At 36.7% G+C, this 25,228-nt stretch overlaps 1 protein-coding gene across 1 annotated transcript in view; it reads left to right on the top strand.

Annotated features, from left to right (window-relative positions):
- bms1 (BMS1 ribosome biogenesis factor) overlaps positions 1–25,228 on the top strand; it is a 77,298-nt gene that overhangs the window by 40,231 nt on the left and 11,839 nt on the right. The window contains exons 13-20 of the mRNA XM_080748050.1: positions 13,625–13,779; positions 17,279–17,360; positions 18,278–18,342; positions 19,511–19,708; positions 22,117–22,183; positions 22,504–22,625; positions 23,794–23,904; positions 24,213–24,282. Coding sequence (XP_080604176.1) covers positions 13,625–13,779; positions 17,279–17,360; positions 18,278–18,342; positions 19,511–19,708; positions 22,117–22,183; positions 22,504–22,625; positions 23,794–23,904; positions 24,213–24,282 — 870 coding nt within the window. The remainder of the gene's footprint in view (positions 1–13,624; positions 13,780–17,278; positions 17,361–18,277; positions 18,343–19,510; positions 19,709–22,116; positions 22,184–22,503; positions 22,626–23,793; positions 23,905–24,212; positions 24,283–25,228) is intronic.

Here is a 25,228-nt window from a genome sequence, read left to right as displayed (position 1 = left end):
TGGAGCTGACAGGCCCTTCTTGATGTCAATCAATCAATCACCCTAATGTACATTATGTACATCTTGATGTCAATCAATCACCCTAATGTACATAATGTACATCTTGATGTCAATCAATCACCCTAATTTACTGAATGTTGATGTGAAAAAGAAGGGTTTTGTGATTTATGGACATGTCATGTGGTCATGTCATGTGACATGTCATGTGGTCTTTCTGCACAGTCTTTGTGATCTACTGGTAGATCACATTCTACCTTTTATGCACACCTGGCCCACACCTGGACAGGTGTCAGGTGTTTGATGGACAGGTGTCAGGTGTTTGATGGACAGGTGTCAGGTGTTTGATGGACAGGTGTCAGGTGTTTGATGGACAGGTGTCAGGCTGGAAAAGATGGATGGAGGAAAGTTAGACAAGTACTAAGTGTGGTTGCAACCAGACCTATAATACTATACTGTTAATAACTAACTAATTACTAACTATTAATTAAGTGTGCCTGCCATGCAATGCAATGGCAAAACACTTATTGTAATCCGCCATACTTAAGTAAGTCAGTCAGTAAGTCATGTTCTGGCAAATTTCGGCGCGTAATAACTGCCGCACGATTTACACCACCCCCGCAATATATACATCAAAACGTGCGGCTCGGCCGGGAATGGGGTGCTATTACTTTTCTTTCCGATCCGCGTTACCATGGCGACGTAATTCGCAAAAAACGACGCCCAAAAACCCCATTGACTTAGAATGGGGGAAATTTCGGCACGTAATAACTGCCGCACGATTTACGCCACCCCCGCAATATATACATCAAAATGTGCGGCTCGGCCGGGAATGGTGTGCTATTACTTTTCTTTCCGATCCGCTTTACGATTGCGATGTAATTTGCAAAAAACAACGCCCAAAAACTCCATTGACTTTGAATGGGGGTCTCCGAAAAAAACCCAGAAACTTTGGCGCCACATAACTCTGCCATACTTTTGCCTAGCAACGTCATTTAAAATGTAAAATGCTCACACAACTTTGGTCTTTTTCCGACCAATAGGGATGAGCTGTAATTGATTAAGCCTCGCCCCCTCTTTAACAGGAAGTGCCCTTCACCAAACAGGAAGTGCCTCTATAACTCATGAACCGTTTGTCGTACAGACTTGCGGCTGGTGTCATACCTTTTCTTTTTTTCTCAATTTTTTTTTCTCAATTTTTTTTTTCTCAAATTTTTTTTTTCTCAAATTTTTTTTTCTCAAATTTTTTTTCTCAAATTTTTTTTTTTCCTCAAAAATTTTTTTTCTCAAATTTTTTTTTCTCAAATTTTTTTTTCTCAAAATTTTTTTTTCTCAAAATTTTTTTTTTCTCAATTTTTTTTTCTCAATTTTTTTTTCTCAAAATTTTTTTTTCTCAAATTTTTTTTTCTCAAAAATTTTTTTTTCTCAATTTTTTTCTCAAATTTTTTTTCTCAAAAACATTTTTTCTCAATTTTTTTTTTCTCAAAATTATTTTTTTCAAAAAATGTTTTTCTCAAAATTGTTTTCTCAAAATTATTTTTTTCTCAACATTTTTTTTTCTCACATTTTTTTTTCTCAAGATTTTTTTTTCTCACAATTTTTTTTTCAAAATTTCTTTTTCTCAAAAAAGTTTTTTTCTCAAATTTTTTTTCTCACAAAACAATTTTTTCTCAAAAAACTGTCGTTAAAGTGCGACCCGTGATAATGGCCAAAAATGCTCCAAAACGCCACTAATTAGTCGAAATGGCTGACTTCCTGTTTGGTTTCTGATTGGCTGCTGGCCTTGTGACGTGGGTAGAGCTGCGAGGGCCTGGTCATCGCTGCTTGCAGCTTTAATTCATTAATCGTCCATGACCTTAATTGGGGCCTATTTCGCCAAACAGGAAGTGCCCCTCACCAAACAGGAAGTGACCCTTGATCTCGTGAACCGTTTGTCATACAGACACGCGGGTTGCGTCAAATGAAATAACGCTAATGCTAACACCAACCGCTACACAAGGTTGCACAGACTTAGCGAGCTGCAGGCACACTTAAAATTTCTTAGAAATTTTCTCTTCTAGTTAATACTACTAACCAGACCTATAATACTATACTGTTAATAACTAACTAATTACTAACTATTAATTAAGTGTGCCTGCCATGCAATGCAATGGCAAAACACTTATTGTAATCCGCCATACTTAAGTAAGTCAGTCAGTAAGTCATGTTCTGGCAAATTTCGGCGCGTAATAACTGCCGCACGATTTACACCACCCCCGCAATATATACATCAAAACGTGCGGCTCGGCCGGGAATGGGGTGCTATTACTTTTCTTTCCGATCCGCGTTACCATGGCGACGTAATTCGCAAAAAACGACGCCCAAAAACCCCATTGACTTAGAATGGGGGAAATTTCGGCACGTAATAACTGCCGCACGATTTACGCCACCCCCGCAATATATACATCAAAATGTGCGGCTCGGCCGGGAATGGTGTGCTATTACTTTTCTTTCCGATCCGCTTTACGATTGCGATGTAATTTGCAAAAAACAACGCCCAAAAACTCCATTGACTTTGAATGGGGGTCTCCGAAAAAAACCCAGAAACTTTGGCGCCACATAACTCTGCCATACTTTTGCCTAGCAACGTCATTTAAAATGTAAAATGCTCACACAACTTTGGTCTTTTTCCGACCAATAGGGATGAGCTGTAATTGATTAAGCCTCGCCCCCTCTTTAACAGGAAGTGCCCTTCACCAAACAGGAAGTGCCTCTATAACTCATGAACCGTTTGTCGTACAGACTTGCGGCTGGTGTCATACCTTTTCTTTTTTTCTCAATTTTTTTTTCTCAATTTTTTTTTTCTCAAATTTTTTTTTTCTCAAATTTTTTTTTCTCAAATTTTTTTTCTCAAATTTTTTTTTTTCCTCAAAAATTTTTTTTCTCAAATTTTTTTTTCTCAAATTTTTTTTTCTCAAAATTTTTTTTTCTCAAAATTTTTTTTTTCTCAATTTTTTTTTCTCAATTTTTTTTTCTCAAAATTTTTTTTTCTCAAATTTTTTTTTCTCAAATTTTTTTTTCTCAATTTTTTTCTCAAATTTTTTTTCTCAAAAACATTTTTTCTCAATTTTTTTTTTCTCAAAATTATTTTTTTCTCAAAAAATGTTTTTCTCAAAATTGTTTTCTCAAAATTATTTTTTTCTCAACATTTTTTTTTCTCACATTTTTTTTTCTCAAGATTTTTTTTTCTCACAATTTTTTTTTCAAAATTTCTTTTTCTCAAAAAAGTTTTTTTCTCAAATTTTTTTTCTCACAAAACAATTTTTTCTCAAAAAACTGTCGTTAAAGTGCGACCCGTGATAATGGCCAAAAATGCTCCAAAACGCCACTAATTAGTCGAAATGGCTGACTTCCTGTTTGGTTTCTGATTGGCTGCTGGCCTTGTGACGTGGGTAGAGCTGCGAGGGCCTGGTCATCGCTGCTTGCAGCTTTAATTCATTAATCGTCCATGACCTTAATTGGGGCCTATTTCGCCAAACAGGAAGTGCCCCTCACCAAACAGGAAGTGACCCTTGATCTCGTGAACCGTTTGTCATACAGACACGCGGGTTGCGTCAAATGAAATAACGCTAATGCTAACACCAACCGCTACACAAGGTTGCACAGACTTAGCGAGCTGCAGGCACACTTAAAATTTCTTAGAAATTTTCTCTTCTAGTTAATACTACTAACCAGACCTATAATACTATACTGTTAATAACTAACTAATTACTAACTATTAATTAAGTGTGCCTGCTATGCAATAGCAAAACACTTATTGTAATCCGCCATACTTAAGTAAGTCAGTCAGTAAGTCATGTTCTGGCAAATTTCGGCGCGTAATAACTGCCGCACGATTTACACCACCCCCGCAATATATACATCAAAACGTGCGGCTCGGCCGGGAATGGGGTGCTATTACTTTTCTTTCCGATCCGCGTTACCATTGCGACGTAATTCGCAAAAAACGACGCCAAAAAACCCCATTGACTTAGAATGGGGGAAACTTCGGCACGTAATAACTGCCGCACGATTTACGCCACCCCCGCAATATATACATCAAAATGTGCGGCTCGGCCGGGAATGGTGTGCTATTACTTTTCTTTCCGATCCGCTTTACGATTGCGATGTAATTCGCAAAAAACAACGCCCAAAAACTCCATTGACTTTGAATGGGGGACTCCGAAAAAAACCCAGAAACTTTGGCGCCACATAACTCTGCCATACTTTTGCCTAGCAACGTCATTTAAAATGTAAAATGCTCACACAACTTTGGTCTTTTTCCGACCAATAGGGATGAGCTGTAATTGATTAAGCCTCGCCCCCTCTTTAACAGGAAGTGCCCTTCACCAAACAGGAAGTGCCTCTATAACTCATGAACCGTTTGTCGTACAGACTTGCGGCTGGTGTCATACCTTTTCTTTTTTTCTCAATTTTTTTTTCTCAATTTTTTTTTTTCTCAAATTTTTTTTTTCTCAAATTTTTTTTTCTCAAATTTTTTTTCTCAATTTTTTTTTTTTCTCAAAAAATTTTTTTCTCAAATTTTTTTTCTCAAATTTTTTTTTCTCAAAAAAATTTTTCTCAACATTTTTTTTTTCTCAATTTTTTTTTCTCAAAAATTTTTTTTTCTCAATTTTTTTTTCTCAATTTTTTTTTCTCAAAATTTTTTTTTCTCAATTTTTTTCTCAAAAATGTTTTTTCTCAAAAAAATTTTTTTCTCAATTTTTTTCTCAAATTTTTTTTCTCAAAAAATTTTTTTCTCAATTTTTTTTTTCTCAAAAAATGTTTTTCTCAAAATTGTTTTCTCAAAATTATTTTTTTCTCAACATTTTTTTTTCTCACATTTTTTTTCTCAAGATTTTTTTTTCTCACAATTTTTTTTTCAAAATTTCTTTTTCTCAAAAAAGTTTTTTTCTCAAATTTTTTTTCTCACAAAACAATTTTTTCTCAAAAAACTGTCGTTAAAGTGCGACCCGTGATAACGGCCAAAAATGCTCCAAAACGCCACTAATTAGTCGAAATGGCTGACTTCCTGTTTGGTTTCTGATTGGCTGCTGGCCTTGTGACGTGGGTAGAGCTGCGAGGGCCTGGTCATCGCTGCTTGCAGCTTTAATTCATTAATCGTCCATGACCTTAATTGGGGCCTATTTCGCCAAACAGGAAGTGCCCCTCACCAAACAGGAAGTGACCCTTGATCTCGTGAACCGTTTGTCATACAGACACGCGGGTTGCGTCAAATGAAATAACGCTAATGCTAACACCAACCGCTACACAAGGTTGCACAGACTTAGCGAGCTGCAGGCACACTTAAAATTTCTTAGAAATTTTCTCTTCTAGTTAATACTACTAACCAGACCTATAATACTATACTGTTAATAACTAACTAATTACTAACTATTAATTAAGTGTGCCTGCTATGCAATAGCAAAACACTTATTGTAATCCGCCATACTTAAGTAAGTCAGTCAGTAAGTCATGTTCTGGCAAATTTCGGCGCGTAATAACTGCCGCACGATTTACACCACCCCCGCAATATATACATCAAAACGTGCGGCTCGGCCGGGAATGGGGTGCTATTACTTTTCTTTCCGATCCGCGTTACCATGGCGACGTAATTCGCAAAAAACGACGCCCAAAAACCCCATTGACTTAGAATGGGGGAAATTTCGGCACGTAATAACTGACGCAAGATTTACGCCACCCCCGCAATATATACATCAAAATGTGCGGCTCGGCCGGGAATGGTGTGCTATTACTTTTCTTTCCGATCCGCGATACGATTGCGATGTAATTCGCAAAAAACGACGCCCAAAAACCCCATTGACTTAGAATGGGGGACTCCGAAAAAAACCCAGAAACTTTGGCGCCACATAACTCTGCCATACTTTTGCCTAGCAACGTGATTTAAACTTTAAAATGCACACACAACTTTGGTCTTTTTCCGGCCAATAGGGATGAGCTGTAATTGATTAAGCCCCGCCCCCTCTGTATTCCTATTGGCTGGCTTTTAAACAGCCACTACTCCAGTTCACAGCATGGTACCGTCTTGAAACTTGGTGTCTGGACTTAAACGGCCAATAGGGACTTATTACTTAAGCCCCGCCCCTCTTAAGCCACGCCCCTATCTTCCTATTGGCTTAGCTTTAAACAGCTTTATCTCCAGTTTGCAGCATGGTACCGTCTCGAAACTTGCTGTGTGTACTTAGATGGCCAATAGGGATGAGCTGTAATTGATTAAGCCCCGCCCCCTCTGTAACAGGAAGTGCCCTTCGCCAAACAGGAAGTGCCTCTACATCTCATGAACCGTTTGTCGTACAGACGCGCATATTGCGTCATATGACTTGATTAAGAGTCCTTGACCTTAATTGGGGCCTATTTCGCCAAACAGGAAGTGCCCCTCACCAAACAGGAAGTGACCCTTTACCTCGTGAACCGTTTGTCGTACAGACGCATGGATGGCATCAAATGACTTGATTAAGAGTCCTTAACCTTAATTGGGGCCTATTTCGCCAAACAGGAAGTGCCCCTCACCAAACAGGAAGTGACCCTTTACCTCGTGAACCGTTTGTCGTACAGACGCGTGGATGGCATCAAATGACTTGATTAAGAGTCCTTAACCTTAATTGGGGCCTATTTCGCCAAACAGGAAGTGCCCCTCACCAAACAGGAAGTGACCCTTGATCTCGTGAACCGTTTGTCGTACAGATGCGCGGGTTGCGTCAAATGACAAGTTTAAGAGTCCTTAACCTTAATTGGGGCCTATTTCGCCAAACAGGAAGTGCCTCTCACCAAACAGGAAGTGACCCTTGATCTCGTGAACCGTTTGTCGTACAGACGCGCGGGTTGCGTCAAATGACTTGATTACGAGTCCTTAACCTTAATTGGGGCCTAGTTCGCCAAACAGGAAGTGCCCCTCACCAAACAGGAAGTGACCCTTTATCGCGTGAACCGTTTGTCGTACAGACATGTGGGTGGTGTCATATGAAGAACCATAATGTTAAAGCTTATGCAAAAAATGGTAATGTTAAAAAATGTAACGCTAATGCTAACACCAACCGCTACACAAGGTTGCACAGACTTAGCGAGCTGCAGGCACACTTAACATTTCTTAGAAATTTTCTTTTCTAGTTAATACTACTAACCAGACCTATAATACTATACTGTTAATAACTAACTAATTACTAACTATTAATTAATACTACTAACCAGACCTATAATACTATACTGTTAATAACTAACTAATTACTAACTATTAATTAAGTGTGCCTGCCATGCAACGCAATGGCAAAACACTTATTGTAATCCGCCATACTTAATTAAGTCCATAGTTTCGCCACAAATTTCTGCACGTAATAACTGCCGCACAATTTACGCCACCCACGCAATATATACATCAAAACGTGCGGCTCGGCCGGGAATAGGTTGCTATTACTTTTCTTTCCGATCCGCGTTACCATTGCGACGTAATTCGCAAAAAACGACGCCAAAAAACCCCATTGACTTAGAATGGGGGAAACTTCGGCACGTAATAACTGCCGCACGATTTACGCCACCCCCGCAATATATACATCAAAATGTGCGGCTCGGCCGGGAATGGTGTGCTATTACTTTTCTTTCCGATCCGCTTTACGATTGCGATGTAATTCGCAAAAAACAACGCCCAAAAACTCCATTGACTTTGAATGGGGGACTCCGAAAAAAACCCAGAAACTTTGGCGCCACATAACTCTGCCATACTTTTGCCTAGCAACGTCATTTAAAATGTAAAATGCTCACACAACTTTGGTCTTTTTCCGACCAATAGGGATGAGCTGTAATTGATTAAGCCTCGCCCCCTCTTTAACAGGAAGTGCCCTTCACCAAACAGGAAGTGCCTCTATAATTCATGAACCGTTTGTCGTACAGACTTGCGGCTGGTGTCATACCTTTTCTTTTTTTCTCAATTTTTTTTTCTCAATTTTTTTTTCTCAAATTTTTTTTTTCTCAAATTTTTTTTCTCAAATTTTTTTTTCTCAAATTTTTTTTTCTCAATTTTTTTTTCTCAAAATTTTTTTTTTCTCAAACATTTTTTTTCTCAAAAATTTTTTTTTCTCAAATTTTTTTTCTCAAATTTTTTTTTCTCAATTTTTTTCTCAAAATTTTTTTTTTCTCAAAAATTTTTTTTCTCAAAAATTTTTTTTTCTCAAATTTTTTTTTTCTCAATTTTTTTCTCTAAATTTTTTTTTTCTCAAAAATTTTTTTTCTCAATTTTTTTCTCTAATTTTTTTTTTCTCAAAAAATTTTTTTCTCAATTTTTTTTTTCTCAAAAATTTTTTTTCTCAAAATTGTTTTCTCAGAATTATTTTTTTCTCAAAAAAAATTTTTCTCACATTTTTTTTTCTCAAGATTTTTTTTTCTCACAATTTTTTTTTCAAAATTTCTTTTTCTCAAAAAAGTTTTTTTCTCAAATTTTTTTTCTCACAAAACAATTTTTTCTCAAAAAACTGTCGTTAAAGTGCGACCCGTGATAACGGCCAAAAATGCTCCAAAACGCCACTAATTAGTCGAAATGGCTGACTTCCTGTTTGGTTTCTGATTGGCTGCTGGCCTTGTGACGTGGGTAGAGCTGCGAGGGCCTGGTCATCGCTGCTTGCAGCTTTAATTCATTAATCGTCCATGACCTTAATTGGGGCCTATTTCGCCAAACAGGAAGTGCCCCTCACCAAACAGGAAGTGACCCTTGATCTCGTGAACCGTTTGTCATACAGACACGCGGGTTGCGTCAAATGAAATAACGCTAATGCTAACACCAACCGCTACAGAAGGTTGCACAGACTTAGCGAGCTGCAGGCACACTTAAAATTTCTTAGAAATTTTCTCTTCTAGTTAATTAATTAAGTCCATAGTTTCGCCACAAATTTCTGCACGTAATAACTGCCGCACAATTTACGCCACCCACGCAATATATACATCAAAACGTGCGGCTCGGCCGGGAATAGGTTGCTATTACTTTTCTTTCCGATCCGCGTTACCATTGCGACGTAATTCGCAAAAAACGACGCCAAAAAACCCCATTGACTTAGAATGGGGGAAACTTCGGCACGTAATAACTGCCGCACGATTTACGCCACCCCCGCAATATATACATCAAAATGTGCGGCTCGGCCGGGAATGGTGTGCTATTACTTTTCTTTCCGATCCGCTTTACGATTGCGATGTAATTCGCAAAAAACAACGCCCAAAAACTCCATTGACTTTGAATGGGGGACTCCGAAAAAAACCCAGAAACTTTGGCGCCACATAACTCTGCCATACTTTTGCCTAGCAACGTCATTTAAAATGTAAAATGCTCACACAACTTTGGTCTTTTTCCGACCAATAGGGATGAGCTGTAATTGATTAAGCCTCGCCCCCTCTTTAACAGGAAGTGCCCTTCACCAAACAGGAAGTGCCTCTATAACTCATGAACCGTTTGTCGTACAGACTTGCGGCTGGTGTCATACCTTTTCTTTTTTTCTCAAATTTTTTTTTCTCAATTTTTTTTTTCTCAAATTTTTTTTTTCTCAATTTTTTTTTTCTCAATTTTTTTTTCTCAAAAATTTTTTTTTCTCAAAAATGTTTTTTCTCAAATTTTTTTTTCTCAAATTTTTTTTTTCTCAATTTTTTTTTCTCAAAATTTTTTTTTCTCAAACATTTTTTTTCTCAAAAATTTTTTTTTCTCAAATTTTTTTTCTCAAATATTTTTTTTTCTCAATTTTTTTCTCAAAAATTTTTTTTTCTCAAAAATTTTTTTTCTCAAATTTTTTTTCTCAAATATTTTTTTTTCTCAATTTTTTTCTCAAAAATTTTTTTTTCTCAAAAATTTTTTTTCTCAAAAATTTTTTTTTCTCAAATTTTTTTTTCTCAATTTTTTTCTCAAAATTTTTTTTTTCTCAAATTTTTTTTTTCTCAATTTTTTTCTCTAATTTTTTTTTTTTCAAAAAAAATTTTTCTCAATTTTTTTTTCTCAAAATTTTTTTTTCTCAAAATTGTTTTCTCAAAATTATTTTTTTCTCAAAAAAATTTTTTCTCACATTTTTTTTTCTCACAATTTTTTTTTCAAAATTTCTTTTTCAAAATTTCTTTTTCTCAAAAAAGTTTTTTTCTCAAATTTTTTTTCTCACAAAACAATTTTTTCTCAAAAAACTGTCGTTAAAGTGCGACCCGTGATAACGGCCAAAAATGCTCCAAAACGCCACTAATTAGTCGAAATGGCTGACTTCCTGTTTGGTTTCTGATTGGCTGCTGGCCTTGTGACGTGGGTAGAGCTGCGAGGGCCTGGTCATCGCTGCTTGCAGCTTTAATTCATTAATCGTCCATGACCTTAATTGGGGCCTATTTCGCCAAACAGGAAGTGCCCCTCACCAAACAGGAAGTGACCCTTGATCTCGTGAACCGTTTGTCATACAGACACGCGGGTTGCGTCAAATGAAATAACGCTAATGCTAACACCAACCGCTACACAAGGTTGCACAGACTTAGCGAGCTGCAGGCACACTTAAAATTTCTTAGAAATTTTCTCTTCTAGTTAATTAATTAAGTCCATAGTTTCGCCACAAATTTCTGCACGTAATAACTGCCGCACAATTTACGCCACCCACGCAATATATACATCAAAACGTGCGGCTCGGCCGGGAATAGGTTGCTATTACTTTTCTTTCCGATCCGCGTTACCATTGCGACGTAATTCGCAAAAAACGACGCCCAAAAACCCCATTGACTTAGAATGGGGGAAATTTCGGCACTTAATAACTGCCGCACGATTTACGCCACCCCCGCAATATATACATCAAAACGTGCGGCTCGGCCGGGAATGGTGTGCTATTACTTTTCTTTCCGATCCGCGTTACCATTGCGACGTAATTCGCAAAAAACGACGCCCAAAAACTCCATTGACTTTGAATGGGGGACACCGAAAAAAAAACAGAAACTTTGGCGCCACATAACTCTGCCATACTTTTGCCTAGCAACATCATTTAAAATGTAAAATGCTCACACAACTTTGGTCTTTTTCCGACCAATAGGGATGAGCTGTAATTGATTAAGCCCCGCCCCCTCTATAACAGGAAGTGCCCTTCACCAAACAGGAAGTGCCTCTATAACTCATGAACCGTTTGTCGTACAGACTCGCGGCTGGTGTCATACATTTATTTTTTTCTCAAAAAAAATTTTTCTCAAAAAAATTTTTTTCTCAAATTTTTTTTTCTCAAAAATTTTTTTTTCTCAAATTTTTTTTTCTCAATTTTTTTTTTTCTCAAATTTTTTTTTCTCAATTTTTTTTTCTCAAATTTTTTTTTTCTCAAAAATTTTTTTTTCTCAAAATTTTTTTTTCTCACAAATTTTTTTTCTCAAATTTCTTTTTCTCAAATTTTTTTTTTCTCAATTTTTTTTTCTCAAACATTTTTTTTTCTCTAATTTTTTTTTTCTCAATTTTTTTTTTCTCACAAAACAATTTTTTCTCAAAAAACTGTCGTTAAAGTGCGACCCGTGATAACGGCCAAAAATGCTCCAAAACGCCACTAATTAGTCGAAATGGCTGACTTCCTGTTTGGTTTCTGATTGGCTGCTGGCCTTGTGACGTGGGTAGAGCTGCGAGGGCCCGGTCATCGCTGCTTGCAGCTTTAATTCATTAATCGTCCATGACCTTAATTGGGGCCTATTTCGCCAAACAGGAAGTGCCCCTCACCAAACAGGAAGTGACCCTTGATCTCGTGAACCGTTTGTCATACAGACACGCGGGTTGCGTCAAATGAAATAACGCTAATGCTAACACCAACCGCTACACAAGGTTGCACAGACTTAGCGAGCTGCAGGCACACTTAAAATTTCTTAGAAATTTTCTCTTCTAGTTAATACTACTAACCAGACCTATAATACTATACTGTTAATAACTAACTAATTACTAACTATTAATTAATACTACTAACCACACCTATAATACTATACTGTTAATAACGAACTAATTACTAACTATTAATTAATACTACTAACCAGACCTATAATACTATACTGTTAATAACTAACTAATTACTAACTATTAATTAATACTACTAACCAGACCTATAATACTATACTGTTAATAACTAACTAATTACTAACTATTAATTAATACTACTAACCAGACCTATAATACTATACTGTTAATAACTAACTAATTACTAACTATTAATTGATACTACTAACCAGACCTATAATACTATACTGTTAATAACTAACTAATTACTAACTATTAATTAATACTACTAACCAGACCTATAATACTATACTGTTAATAACTAACTAATTACTAACTATTAATTAATACTACTAACCAGACCTATAATACTATACTGTTAATAACTAACTAATTACTAACTATTAATTAATACTACTAACCAGACCTATAATACTATACTGTTAATAACTAACTAATTACTAACTATTAATTAATACTACTAACCAGACCTATAATACTATACTGTTAATAACTAACTAATTACTAACTATTAATTAATACTACTAACCACACCTATAATACTATACTGTTAATAACTAACTAATTACTAACTTTTAATTAATACTACTAACCAGACCTATAATACTATACTGTTAATAACTAACTAATTACTAACTATTAATTAATACTACTAACCAGACCTATAATACTATACTGTTAATAACTAACTAATTACTAACTATTAATTAATACTACTAACCAGACCTATAATACTATACTGTTAATAACTAACTAATTACTAACTATTAATTAATACTACTAATACTGTTGTTGTTGTTGTCGTTGTTGTCCAGTCCTCCTTACAGACCCCTGAGACTAATAATAATAATAATAATATTATTGTGTTGTCCACTAAGGAGGAAGGTGAGGATGAGGAGGGTGATTATTAGTAATAATAATAGTAATAATGTTTTTACTCAGTGTCCTTCAGTCATGATGAAGATGAGGATGTAGAGTTGGGTGGTCTGTTCAGGGTCAGTCGTCCTGATAAAAGCACCAAGCAGAGAGCCATAGTCTAGCCTAACCCCTGTACCCTGTACCCTGTACCCTGTACCCTGTACCTGTACCCTGTACCCTGTACCCTGTACCCTGTACCCTCACCCTGTACCCTCACCCTGTACCCTGTACCCTGTACCCTCACCCTGTACCCTGTACCCTCACCCTGTACCCTGTACCCTGTACCCTCACCCTGTACCCTGTACCCTCACCCTGTACCCTGTACCCTCACCCTGTACCCTGTACCCTGTACCCTGTACCCTCACCCTGTACCCTGTACCCTGTACCCTCACCCTGTACCCTGTACCCTGTACCCTAACCCTGTACCCTGTACCCTAACCCTGTACCCTGTACCCTGTACCCTCACCCTGTACCCTGTACCCTAACCCTGTACCCTGTACCCTCACCCTGTACCCTGTACCCTAACCCTGTACCCTGTACCCTGTACCCTGTACCCTGTACCCTCACCCTGTACCCTGTACCCTGTACCCTAACCCTGTACCCTGTACCCTCACCCTGTACCCTGTACCCTGTACCCTGTACCCTAACCCTAACCTACTACTGCCTGGTTGTAATAATAGTATTACTGTTGTCCCTCAGTGCTGTCCAGTCATGATGAAGATGAAGATGAGGATGAAGAGTTGGGTGGTATGTTCAGGGTCAGTCGTCCTGATAAAAGCACCAAGCAGAGAGCCGACGCCCCCGACACGTCCCGGTTCCAATCTGACGCCCAGCATGACTGGGACCTGGAAGAGGTGAGCAAGGCATTACCCTAACCCTAACCTTAACCTTAACCCTAACCTTAACCTTAACCTAAACCCTAACCTTAACCCTAACCCTAAAAACCCTAAACCCTAACCCATGACTGGGACCTGGAAGAGGTGAGCAAGGCATTACATTGTTTTAATTAACTAAACACAGCAAACAACCTAAACACATATTTTACAACTGTGGCCCAGTCACTTGTAAATAAGCTGCCAAGGCAATCCGGTTGCTATGGAGATAGCCATGTTAAGGCCTTCTACCATCAAAAAGGAGTCCAAATGGACGCTTTCTGTTTTAAGGAGGTAGCAAACAGGGATGTGTTGTTGAAACTCAAGGCCCTAAATCCTACAAAAGCATCAGGTCTTGACAACATTCCATCCAGGTTTCTGAGAGATGCAGCCACCGTAATTGCACCCCCCATAACTCACATCACAAACATGTCTATTTCACAAGGTCAGTTTCCCAGAGAGCTCAAATTGGCTAAAGTAACACCCCTATTTAAGAAAGGGAATAAATTAGAACCCGGTAATTATCGTCCAGTTTCCATATTATGTGCAATAACAAAGATAATAGAAAGAATAATTTATGAACAAATATACACCTATGTGACATCTCTCAATTTGCTGTTTGAGTTTCAGTCAGGCTTTCGTAGATCACATTCCACGGACACATGCCTACTTTATCTGACTGATCATATCAGGAAAGAAATAGATGACGGAAAGTACTGTGGGATGGTCATGCTGGACCTTCAAAAAGCTTTTGACACCGTCAACCACAACATCCTTCTGAGCAAGTTGGGGGCGTTGGGGTTCAATAGCATATCCCTAAAATGGGTGAGATCTTACTTGGAGGAGAGACAACAGGTTGTTGACATAAGTGGCACATTGTCCTCACCCCTAACACTCTCGTGCGGAGTCCCTCAGGGGAGCATATTAGGTCCACTTTTCTTTTTGTTATATATTAACGACATGAGATCGGCATGTGACTGCAATCTGTTCCTTTTTGCGGATGACTCTGCTCTGCTAGTCTCTCATGAGGACAAATCAGAGGTGGAAAAAACCTTAAGTTTAGAACTAGCAAAAGTCAGCACATGGCTAAATGACAACAAGTTGTCATTAAATCTTAAAAAAACTGAGTCAATACTCTTTGGGTCAAACCACAACCTAAGGGAATCTCCCGGACTCAAAGTGGTAGTAGGTAATAATCAAATCACAGACAGGCAGGCCGTTACGTATTTAGGATGCATATTAGATAACAAATTATCAGGTGAAAATATGGCATTAAAAGTAATAGCAAAAGTAAATCAAAAAGTGAAATTTCTTGCCAGAGTCTCGACTCAGGTGGATCAAAGAGCGCTAAAAATACTAGCATCAGCACTAGTCCAATGTCATTTCCACTATGCATGAACCTCCTGGTATTCCACTATGCATGAACCTCCTGGTATTCCAGCATCCCTAAAGTCCTCAAAACAAAGCTACAGACCTCCCAAAACAAAATGATTAGACTAATCCTGAGACTTCATCCCAGAACTCATCTTCTCCCAGCACATTTTCATAGCCTAAAGTGGATGCGAGTCGAGGAGAGAGTATCGCACACAGAAATGCGCATGGTTCACAGAATTAAGAACAGGGAGGTACCCAGGTATCTGGTCAAATATTTTGTAGATGTAAAGGACACCCATCGGTATAACACCAGAGGTAGCTCTACTGACTTTGTACCATACAAATTCAACAGCGGTATGGGAAAGAGTACATTTCTATACTCAGCAGCCGTTATGTGGAATGGACTTCCTAAGAAACTTAAATCCATAGTCTCAAAGGACACTTTTAAATCTTCACATAAAAGATGGCTAGAAGAAAAAAGACAATTTACATAACTATGTCACATTTGCAACAGTAAGATGCTTTTAGAGAACATTGTTGTACTGTATTATTGTACTATATTGTATTATATTATATTGGAAAAGGACCATAATGGAAATAAGCCTACCAGCTTTCTTATGTTCATCCTTTTGGCTATTTGTATGCTTATATGCTAATATGTCAATAAAGAAATCAATCAAAAAAAAAAAAAAACATGATTTAACATGTTTAATGATCAATACAGTTTTAATTAACTAAACATTATGATAGTTAAAAAGGACTCCACACTAAATCACTCCTAGGCTCATTTTCCTACTTATATTGATCCATAATGACTGTCCCTGGGGTCTATTAGGTCTATAATGACTGTCCCTGGGGTCTATTAGGTCTATAATGACTGTCCCTGGGGTCTATTAGGTCTATAATGACTGTCCATATGGTCTATTAGGTCTATAATGACTGTCCATATGGTCTATTAGGTCTATAATGACTGTCCATATGGTCTATTAGGTCTATAATGACTGTCCATATGGTCTATTAGGCAGAAATGCTCCTGTTGTCCAGTTTCCCCAGCAGCTCTCATAGCATAGAGTGGAGCCTATAAGCCTATCACTTTTACACTATTTGTTGTGGTCAAAAGGGATTTTATTTTTTCATGAATGTGTTACTAGTTGTCATTAAAAACACATCCATGCCATCGTTGTCCCACACAAGCCATCACACTCTGCTAAACAGATGTTATGCTGTTATGTGTTTTGCCAAGTCCCGGAAAAAATGGCCAATTCAGTCACTTTGATTGGCACTTGTGCCAAATGCTCAACCCAAAACATGATTTATGAAACTGACGGCTTGTGTGGGACAACCAAGGCATGGATGTGTTTGTAATGACAGCTAGTAACACATAGATAGACACTATCTATCTATCTATCTATCTATCTATCTATCTATCTATCTATGGATGTGTTTGTAATGACAGCTAGTAACACATTCAGGGAAAATAAAAATAAATGGATGTCATTTAATTTCAGGTGTTTGATTCCATCAGAGATTGTTTATATTATATATTATTAATAATAATAATGTTTGTATTAAAGGTGTTGGATCAGATCAGAGATTGTTTATATTATATATTATTAATAATAATAATGTTTGTATTGTATTGTATTGTATTGTATTGTATTAAAGGTGTTGGATCAGATCAGAGATTGTTTATATTATATATTATTAATAATAATAATGTTTGTATTGTATTGTATTAGGAGGGTCATATATATTATATATTATTAATAATAATAATGTTTGTATTGTATTGTATTAAAGGTGTTGGATCAGATCAGAGATTGTTTATATTATATATTATTAATAATAATAATGTTTGTATTGTATTGTATTAAAGGTGTTGGATCAGATCAGAGATTGTTTATATTATATATTATTAATAATAATAATGTTTGTATTAAAGGTGTTGGATTCCATCAGAGATTGTTTATATTATATATTATTAATAATAATAATGTTTGTATTAAAGGTGTTGGATTCCATCAGAGATTGCTTCGTCACAGGGAGGAGGGTCATATATATTATATATTATTAATAATAATAATGTTTGTATTGTATTGTATTAAAGGTGTTGGATTCCATCAGAGATTGCTTCGTCACAGGGAGGTGGGAGGAGGGTCAGGATGCTGCTACGCTGCTTAGAGAGGATGGTGAGATGACATAATAATGATCTCTGTCTCTCTGATGACATCATAATATCATATACAATAATAATAATGATCTGATATACACAGGGTTCCCACAGTCATGAAATTCCTGGAAATATTTTGAAATTAGACTATTATACAATAATAATGATCTCATTAATCAGTACAGGTTGGAGTCACATTGTGCAGCTCAAATGTATTCATAAATAAATACATAGATTCTAGTTGAACCCAGATGTATTATAATGAAATGAGAATAAAATAGATTCTAGTGAGTGTAGATGTATTATAATGAAATGAGAATAAAATAGATTCTAGTGAGTGTAGATGTATTATAATGAAATGAGAATAAAATAGATTCTAGTGAGTGTAGATGTATTATAATGAAATGAGAATAAAATGGATTCTAGTGAGTGTAGATGTATTTATAATGAAATGAGAATAAAATAGATTCTAGTGAGTGTAGATGTATTTATAATGAAATGAGAATAAAATAGATTCTAGTGAGTGTAGATGTATTATAATGAAATGAGAATAAAATAGATTCTAGTGAGTGTAGATGTATTATAATGAAATGAGAATAAAATAGATTCTAGTGAGTGTAGATGTATTTATAATGAAATGAGAATAAAATAGATTCTAGTGAGTGTAGATGTATTATAATGAAATGAGAATAAAATAGATTCTAGTGAGTGTAGATGTATTATAATGAAATGAGAATAAAATAGATTCTAGTGAGTGTAGATGCATTTATAATGAAATGAGGGTTAGGGATGCAGCTTTGGCTGCAAATGTAAAAATCCTTCTATATCAGTGGTGCTCAAAGTGTTTATTTAGGTTGTGTTGTAACGTGTGTGTGTGTGTGTGTGTGTGTGTGTGTGTGTGTGTGTGTGTGTGCGTGTGCGTGCGTGTGTGTGTAGAGGAGCTGTATGGAGACTTTGAGGACTTGGAAACAGGAGAGGTTCATAAAGCTGATCAAGACAAGGTAACATTATTACTGTCACTATTAATACAACTAGTGTGTGTGTGTGTGTGTGTGTGTGTGTGTGTGTGTGTGTGTGTGTGTGTGTGTGTGTGTGTGTGTGTGTGTTTATGAGGGATTGAATGGAGTCTCAGAAGTAATGTTGGAGAACCCAGACGTATCAGTGATGTCAGTCAATTCCAAATGTGGACACTGTTTAGTATCAGTGATGTCAGCATGTGTGTATATCAGACAGACGGACAGACAGACAGACAGACAGACAGACAGACAGACATTTGGTTGTTTATTAGTACTAGTAAGACACCTCAGGGTGACATGCGACCTCAGGGTGACTTGCGGCCTCAGGGTGACTTGCGACCTCATGGTGACATGCGACTTAGCGCCAATTCTTGGCCATCTGGCCAACCACAGCGTTTCTCTGATGATTCTAGTTGTTGTCATTCTGGGGGGAGTTTGTTCATGTTTTTGTGAGGGTATCAACCCTAGGAGACACAGGGAGAACATGCAAACTCCACACAGAAAGGCCCTATCGCCAACCCCACCTAGGGTGTTGGCGCTGATGACACGGAGGGAGGAACACGCCACCCATATATGTCCTTAATATTGATAACATAATATCCTTAATAATGTCCTTAATATTGACAATATAGGAATCTCCATATATGCCATGGGCATAAAACGTACGTAAGTAATGCCAAGCAGGACCTTGGTTTGATGCCTGTGGATCTCCATATATGGGCATAATATAAGTGGGTACCCTAACATTCTCATTTTCGGCCTGGGATTTATGACATCAGAAATCTCCATGTATGGACATAAACGTTTTTTTTTTTTTTTTTTTTCTGGGAATGACCATATATGGACTTTTATACCCTGATTATTCTCGTAGCTTGTCTGACTGTCAGTACAGGAAGTTATGTCACGTGACATCCTTTTTATGCCCATATATGAGTAATTCTGTACCACATCACTGTGACTCACTGACATCACACTGACATCACTTGGATGTGCGGTGGACAGTATTAGTGGTATTATTATTAGGGTAATAATAATAATAATAATATTATTTATCCAGGAGGAAGACAGCGGTGGACAGTATTAGTGTTAGTAATATTCATTAATATTAATTTAATAATAATAATAATATTATTATTATTATTATTCTATCTAGGAGGAAGACAGCGGTGGGGATGAAGCTGAGGAAGAGGAGCAGCAGAAGGTGAAGCTGGACGATGATGAAGTGATGAAGAATAAACGACTGGAGAAGAAGAGGAGGATGAAGGAGAGATTCAACGCAGAATACGACGACCCTGAGGCTGACGCCACGTACTTTGATGACCTGAAGGAAGAGATGCACAAACAAGCTGAGGTACCCTACATATACCCTACATATACCCTACATATACCCCCATTTACCCTAACCCTAACCCTAGTCCTAACTATTAGTGTTACCACACTGAGGCTGACGCCACCTACTTTGATGACCTGAAGGAGGAGATGCACAAACAGGCTGAGGTACCCTACATATACCCTACATATACCCCCCTTTACCCTTACCCCTAACCCTAGTCCTAACCCTAACCCTAGTCCTAACTATTAGTGTTACCACACTGAGGCTGGCGCCACCTACTTTGATGACCTGAAGGAGGAGATGCACAAACAGGCTGAGGTACCCTACCTTTACCCTACATATACCCTACATATACCCTACATATACCCTACATACACCCCCCTTTACCCTTAACCCTAACCCTAACCCTAACTATTACTGTTACCACCCTGAAGGAGGAGATGCACAAACAGGCTGAGGTACCCTACATACTGTATACCCCAACCCTAACCCCAACCCTAACCTTAACCTTAACCTTACCACTACCCTAACTAGTACTAACTAGTACTGTTATCACGTACTGATGACCTGATGATGACCCCGGCTGGACCAACAGCTTTTCCTCTGCTTTCTGGGCTTGTGGCAGGAGATGAGTTAATTATGTCATATTTAATGTTTATATTACTGTATATTAATGTTTATATTACTGTATATTAATGTTTATATTACTGTATATTAATGTTTATATTACTGTATATCAATGTTTATATTACTGTATATTAATGTTTATATTACTGTATATCAATGTTTACATTACTGTATACCAATGTTTATATTACTGTATATTAATGTTTATATTACTGTATATTAATGTTTATATTACTGTATATTAATGTTTATATTACTGTATAGTATTGTTTATATTACTGTATATTAATGTTTATATTACTGTATAGTAATGTTTATATTACTGTATATTAATGTTTATATTACTGTATATTAATGTTTATATTACTGTATATCAATGTTTATATTACTGTATATTAATGTTTATATTACTGTATATCAATGTTTACATTACTGTATATCAATGTTTATATTACTGTATATTAATGTTTATATTACTGTATATTAATGTTTATATTACTGTATATTAATGTTTATATAACTGTATAGTATTGTTTATATTACTGTATATTAATGTTTATATTACTGTATATTAATGTTTATATTACTGTATATTAATGTTTATATTACTGTATATTAATGTTTATATAACTGTATAGTATTGTTTATATTACTGTAAATTAATGTTTATATTACTGTATATTAATGTTTATATAACTGTATAGTATTGCTTATATTACTGTATATTAATGTTTATATTACTGTATTGTAATGTTTATGTTGTTGTTAGTTAGCTCATTGAATGCCATTTCAAGATGGCCCCCAAGTACCAGACTGCCACTATTCTAGATTTCTAGTGCACGGATCAATTTTTAGTGCACGGATCGTGCACGCCCATGCACCATATATGCATCATATGTGTAGTACTTTTTAACAGCTTTCAAACAAAAAAATCCGCTTGGAAATCCGTTCAGGCATTCATGAGATAGAAGCCTTCAAAGTCAGACAAAACAAACACTGCCACCTTCCTAAATTTCGAGTGCACGGATCAATCTTTTGTGCACGGATCGTGCACGCCCATGCACCATATATGCATCATATGTGTAGTACTTTTTAACAGCTTTCAAACAAAAAAATCCGCTTGGAAATCCGTTCAGGCATTCATGAGATACAAGCCTTCAAAGTCAGACAAAACAGCCATTTTTGACATTTTGAAAGATTTGTTTGTTATGGGGCTAAACATGCAATTTCACAATTGCGATCATGCCTAATACATTTGAGGCATTTTTAGAAATTTTTTTATAAAAAAAAAATTTGATTTTTTTTTTTTTTTTTTTTTTTTCAAAATGGCTTCCAACTCGGGAAACTCGGGCTGTGGCAGCCTGGGACTACTGTAATAACTCGGGAAACTCGGGCCTTGGCAGTCAATGAGTTAAACAGAGCAGAGTTCATAGTTTAATAATGTCATATGTAATGTTTATATTACTCTATATTACTGTATATTCATGTTTATATTACTGTATATTAATGTTTATATTACTGTATATTACTGTATATTCATGTTTATATTACTGTATATTAATGTTTATATTACTGTATATTAATGTTTATATTACTGTATATTAATGTATATTAATGTTTATATTACTGTATATTAATGTTTATATTACTGTATTTTAATGTTTATGTTGTTGTTAGTTAAACAGAGCAGAGTTCATAGTTAATAATGTCATATTTAATGTTTATATGACTGTATATTAATGTTTATATTACTGTATATTAATGTTTATATTACTGTATTTTAATGTTTATGTTGTTAGTTAAACAGAGCAGAGTTCGAGGCGTTGGATGATGACATCAGAGTTCAGTACGAGGGCTTTCGTCCAGGCATGTATTATTTATTTAATAAGTTAATGATGTCATATTTCATATTCTTAATTAATATGTAATGTATTTATTTTTATTTAATAAGTTAATGATGTCATATTTCATATTCTTAATCAATATGTAATTTATTTATAATTCTTTGAACAAGAATGTACGTGAGGATAGAGATTATTATTTAATATAATCATGTTGTATAATAATAATTATTTATGTAACTGAATGTACATAAGGATAGAGATTATGTATTTATAATATTAATGTATTATAATATTAATGTACAGTATGTATAATATTAATGCATTATAATTATGTCGCAACAGGAATGTACGTGAGGATAGAAATATCTGCTCTACCCTGTGAGTTCATCACCAGCTTCGACCCTCATTACCCTGTGATCCTAGGAGGGTTAGGGTCTACTGAGGGGACCATGGGGTATCTGCAGGTAACTATACTACCCTAACCTCATTATAGGTTCTACTGAGGGAACCATGGGTATCTACAGGTAACTATACTACCCTAACCTCATTACCCTGTATAGGAGGGTTAGGGTCTACGTGGAAGGGCGTTCCACATGTTGGTGGTATAGCAGGAGAACGAGTTAGAGCCTTGTTTAGTGTTAAATCTACGTTGATGATGATTAGTGGAGCTGCCTCTGGTGTTGTGATCGTGAACATCCTTGACCTTTAGGAAGTAGTTTGCCAGGTACATGGGTATCTTGGAGGTGTAGTGTATCTTGTAGACCAGTATTTAGTCAGGTACATGGGTATCTTAGTAGTGTAGTGTATCTTGTAGACCAGTAGTTAGTCAGGTACATGGGTATCTTAGTGGTGTAGTGTATCTTGTAGACCAGTATCTAGTCAGGTACATGGGTATCTTAGTGGTGTAGTGTATCTTGTAGACCAGTATTTAGTCAGGTACATGGGTATCTTAGTGGTGTAGTGTATCTTGTAGACCAGTATTTAGACAGGTACATGGGTATCTTAGTGGTGTAGTGTATCTTGTAGACCAGTATTTAGTCAGGTACATGGGTATCTTAGTGGTGTAGTGTATCTTGTAGACCAGTATTTAGTCAGGTACATGGGTATCTTAGTGGTGTAGTGTATCTTGTAGACCAGTATTTAGTCAGGTACATGGGTATCTTAGTGGTGTAGTGTATCTTGTAGACCAGTATTTAGACAGGTACATGGGTATCTTAGTGGTGTAGTGTATCTTGTAGACCAGTATTTAGTCAGGTACATGGGTATATTGGAGGTGTAGTGTATCTTGTACACCAGGCCCATTGCAAGATGCTGTGGCCCATTGCAAGATGCTGTACTCTGTCAGCTACTTTGAGCCACCCCACACTTCCGTGGTGATGATCGGTAAGGTGGGTCTGAGGAGGAAGACCAAGCACAACCCTAATCAGTTTCTTCTGGGCTGTTTGGAGCTTTAACTTTAAGGCAGCTGAGGCATCACGATACCAAAAGAGGATTCCATAATCAATGAGGGGCCCAATAAGAGCATCTCCTAGGGTCTTTAGAGATTTAATGTGGTGTCCTGACAGATGTACAATAAAAGGGTGTTTCTGGAGACAGATGTACAATAAAAGGGTGTTTCTGTCATCCTGACAGATGCGGTTAAAGAAGCACCGCTGGCATGGTCGCATCCTGAAGACCAGAGACCCTCTGGTGATTTCTTTAGGGTGGAGGAGGTTCCAGACTCTACCTCTCTACCACATCCAGGTAATATAATAACCTCTCTACCACATCTAGTCCAGGCGTTTTGGGCGTTTTCAGCATTTGTTTTGCACAAAAGCATTCCTTGGGCTAAAAACGGACCCCATAAAACAATGGTTTAGTGATGAGTCATCACTTTTCACAGTTGTGTGGTGTCCGTTTCTCGGAAAGGAATGTTTTTCATGCAAAACAAAATGCTTGCATTGGATTCAGAAGTTGAGGTGTGTAGTGCATAGTGTGTACATTGGATTCAGAAGTTGAGGTGTGTAGTGCATAGTGTGTACATTGTTTAAACACCTTTCTTTCTCATCCAGGATCACAACGGACGACATCGCCTTCTGAAGTACACACCTCAACACATGCACTGTGGGGCCTCTATCTGGGGTAATACACACTGAATACAATGTACACACTATGTACTACACACCTCAACACATGCACTGTGGAGCCTCTATCTGGGGTAATACACACTGAATACAATGTACACACTATGTACTACACACCTCAACACATGCACTGTAATACACACTGAATACAATGTACACACTATGTACTACACGCCTCAACACATGCACTGTGGAGCTTCTATCTGGGGTAATACACACTGAATACAATGTACACACTATGTACTACACACCTCAACACATGCACTGTGGAGCTTCTATCTGGGGTAATACACACTGAATACAATGTACACACTATGTACTACACACCTCAACACATGCACTGTGGAGCTTCTATCTGGGGTAATACACACTGAATACAATGTACACACTATGTACTACACACCACAACACATGCACTGTGGAGCTTCTATCTGGGGTAATACACACTGAATACAATGTACACACTATGTACTACACACCACAACACATGCACTGTAATACACACTGAATACAATGTACACACTATGTACTACACACCTTAACACATGCACTGTAATACACACTGAATACAATGTACACACTATGTACTACACACCTCAACACATGCACTGTGGAGCTTCTATCTGGGGTAATACACAGACACACTGAATACAATGTACACACTATGTACTACACACCCCAACACATGCACTGTAATACACACTGAATACAATGTACACACTATGTTCTACACACCTCACCACATGCACTGTGGAGCGTGCATGTGACAGTATTTCAGTATTTCAGTATTTATTATTGTATGAACGTCATTACACACTGTGTACTATTGATGTTGATGTGTATCATATCTCCAGGTATATGAATATTAATGTACATATTGTATATAATATATTTCAGTAGTAGTGATGATGATATCATTAGGTAGTGTGTATATATTAACACAT

The sequence above is a fragment of the Nannobrachium achirus genome (assembly GCF_963921795.1).
Source record: "Nannobrachium achirus genome assembly, chromosome: 18".
NCBI lineage: Eukaryota > Metazoa > Chordata > Actinopteri > Myctophiformes > Myctophidae > Nannobrachium > Nannobrachium achirus.
Note: the sequence above shows the minus strand (reverse complement) of the source record. Positions and strands in the feature narration are given on the sequence as shown.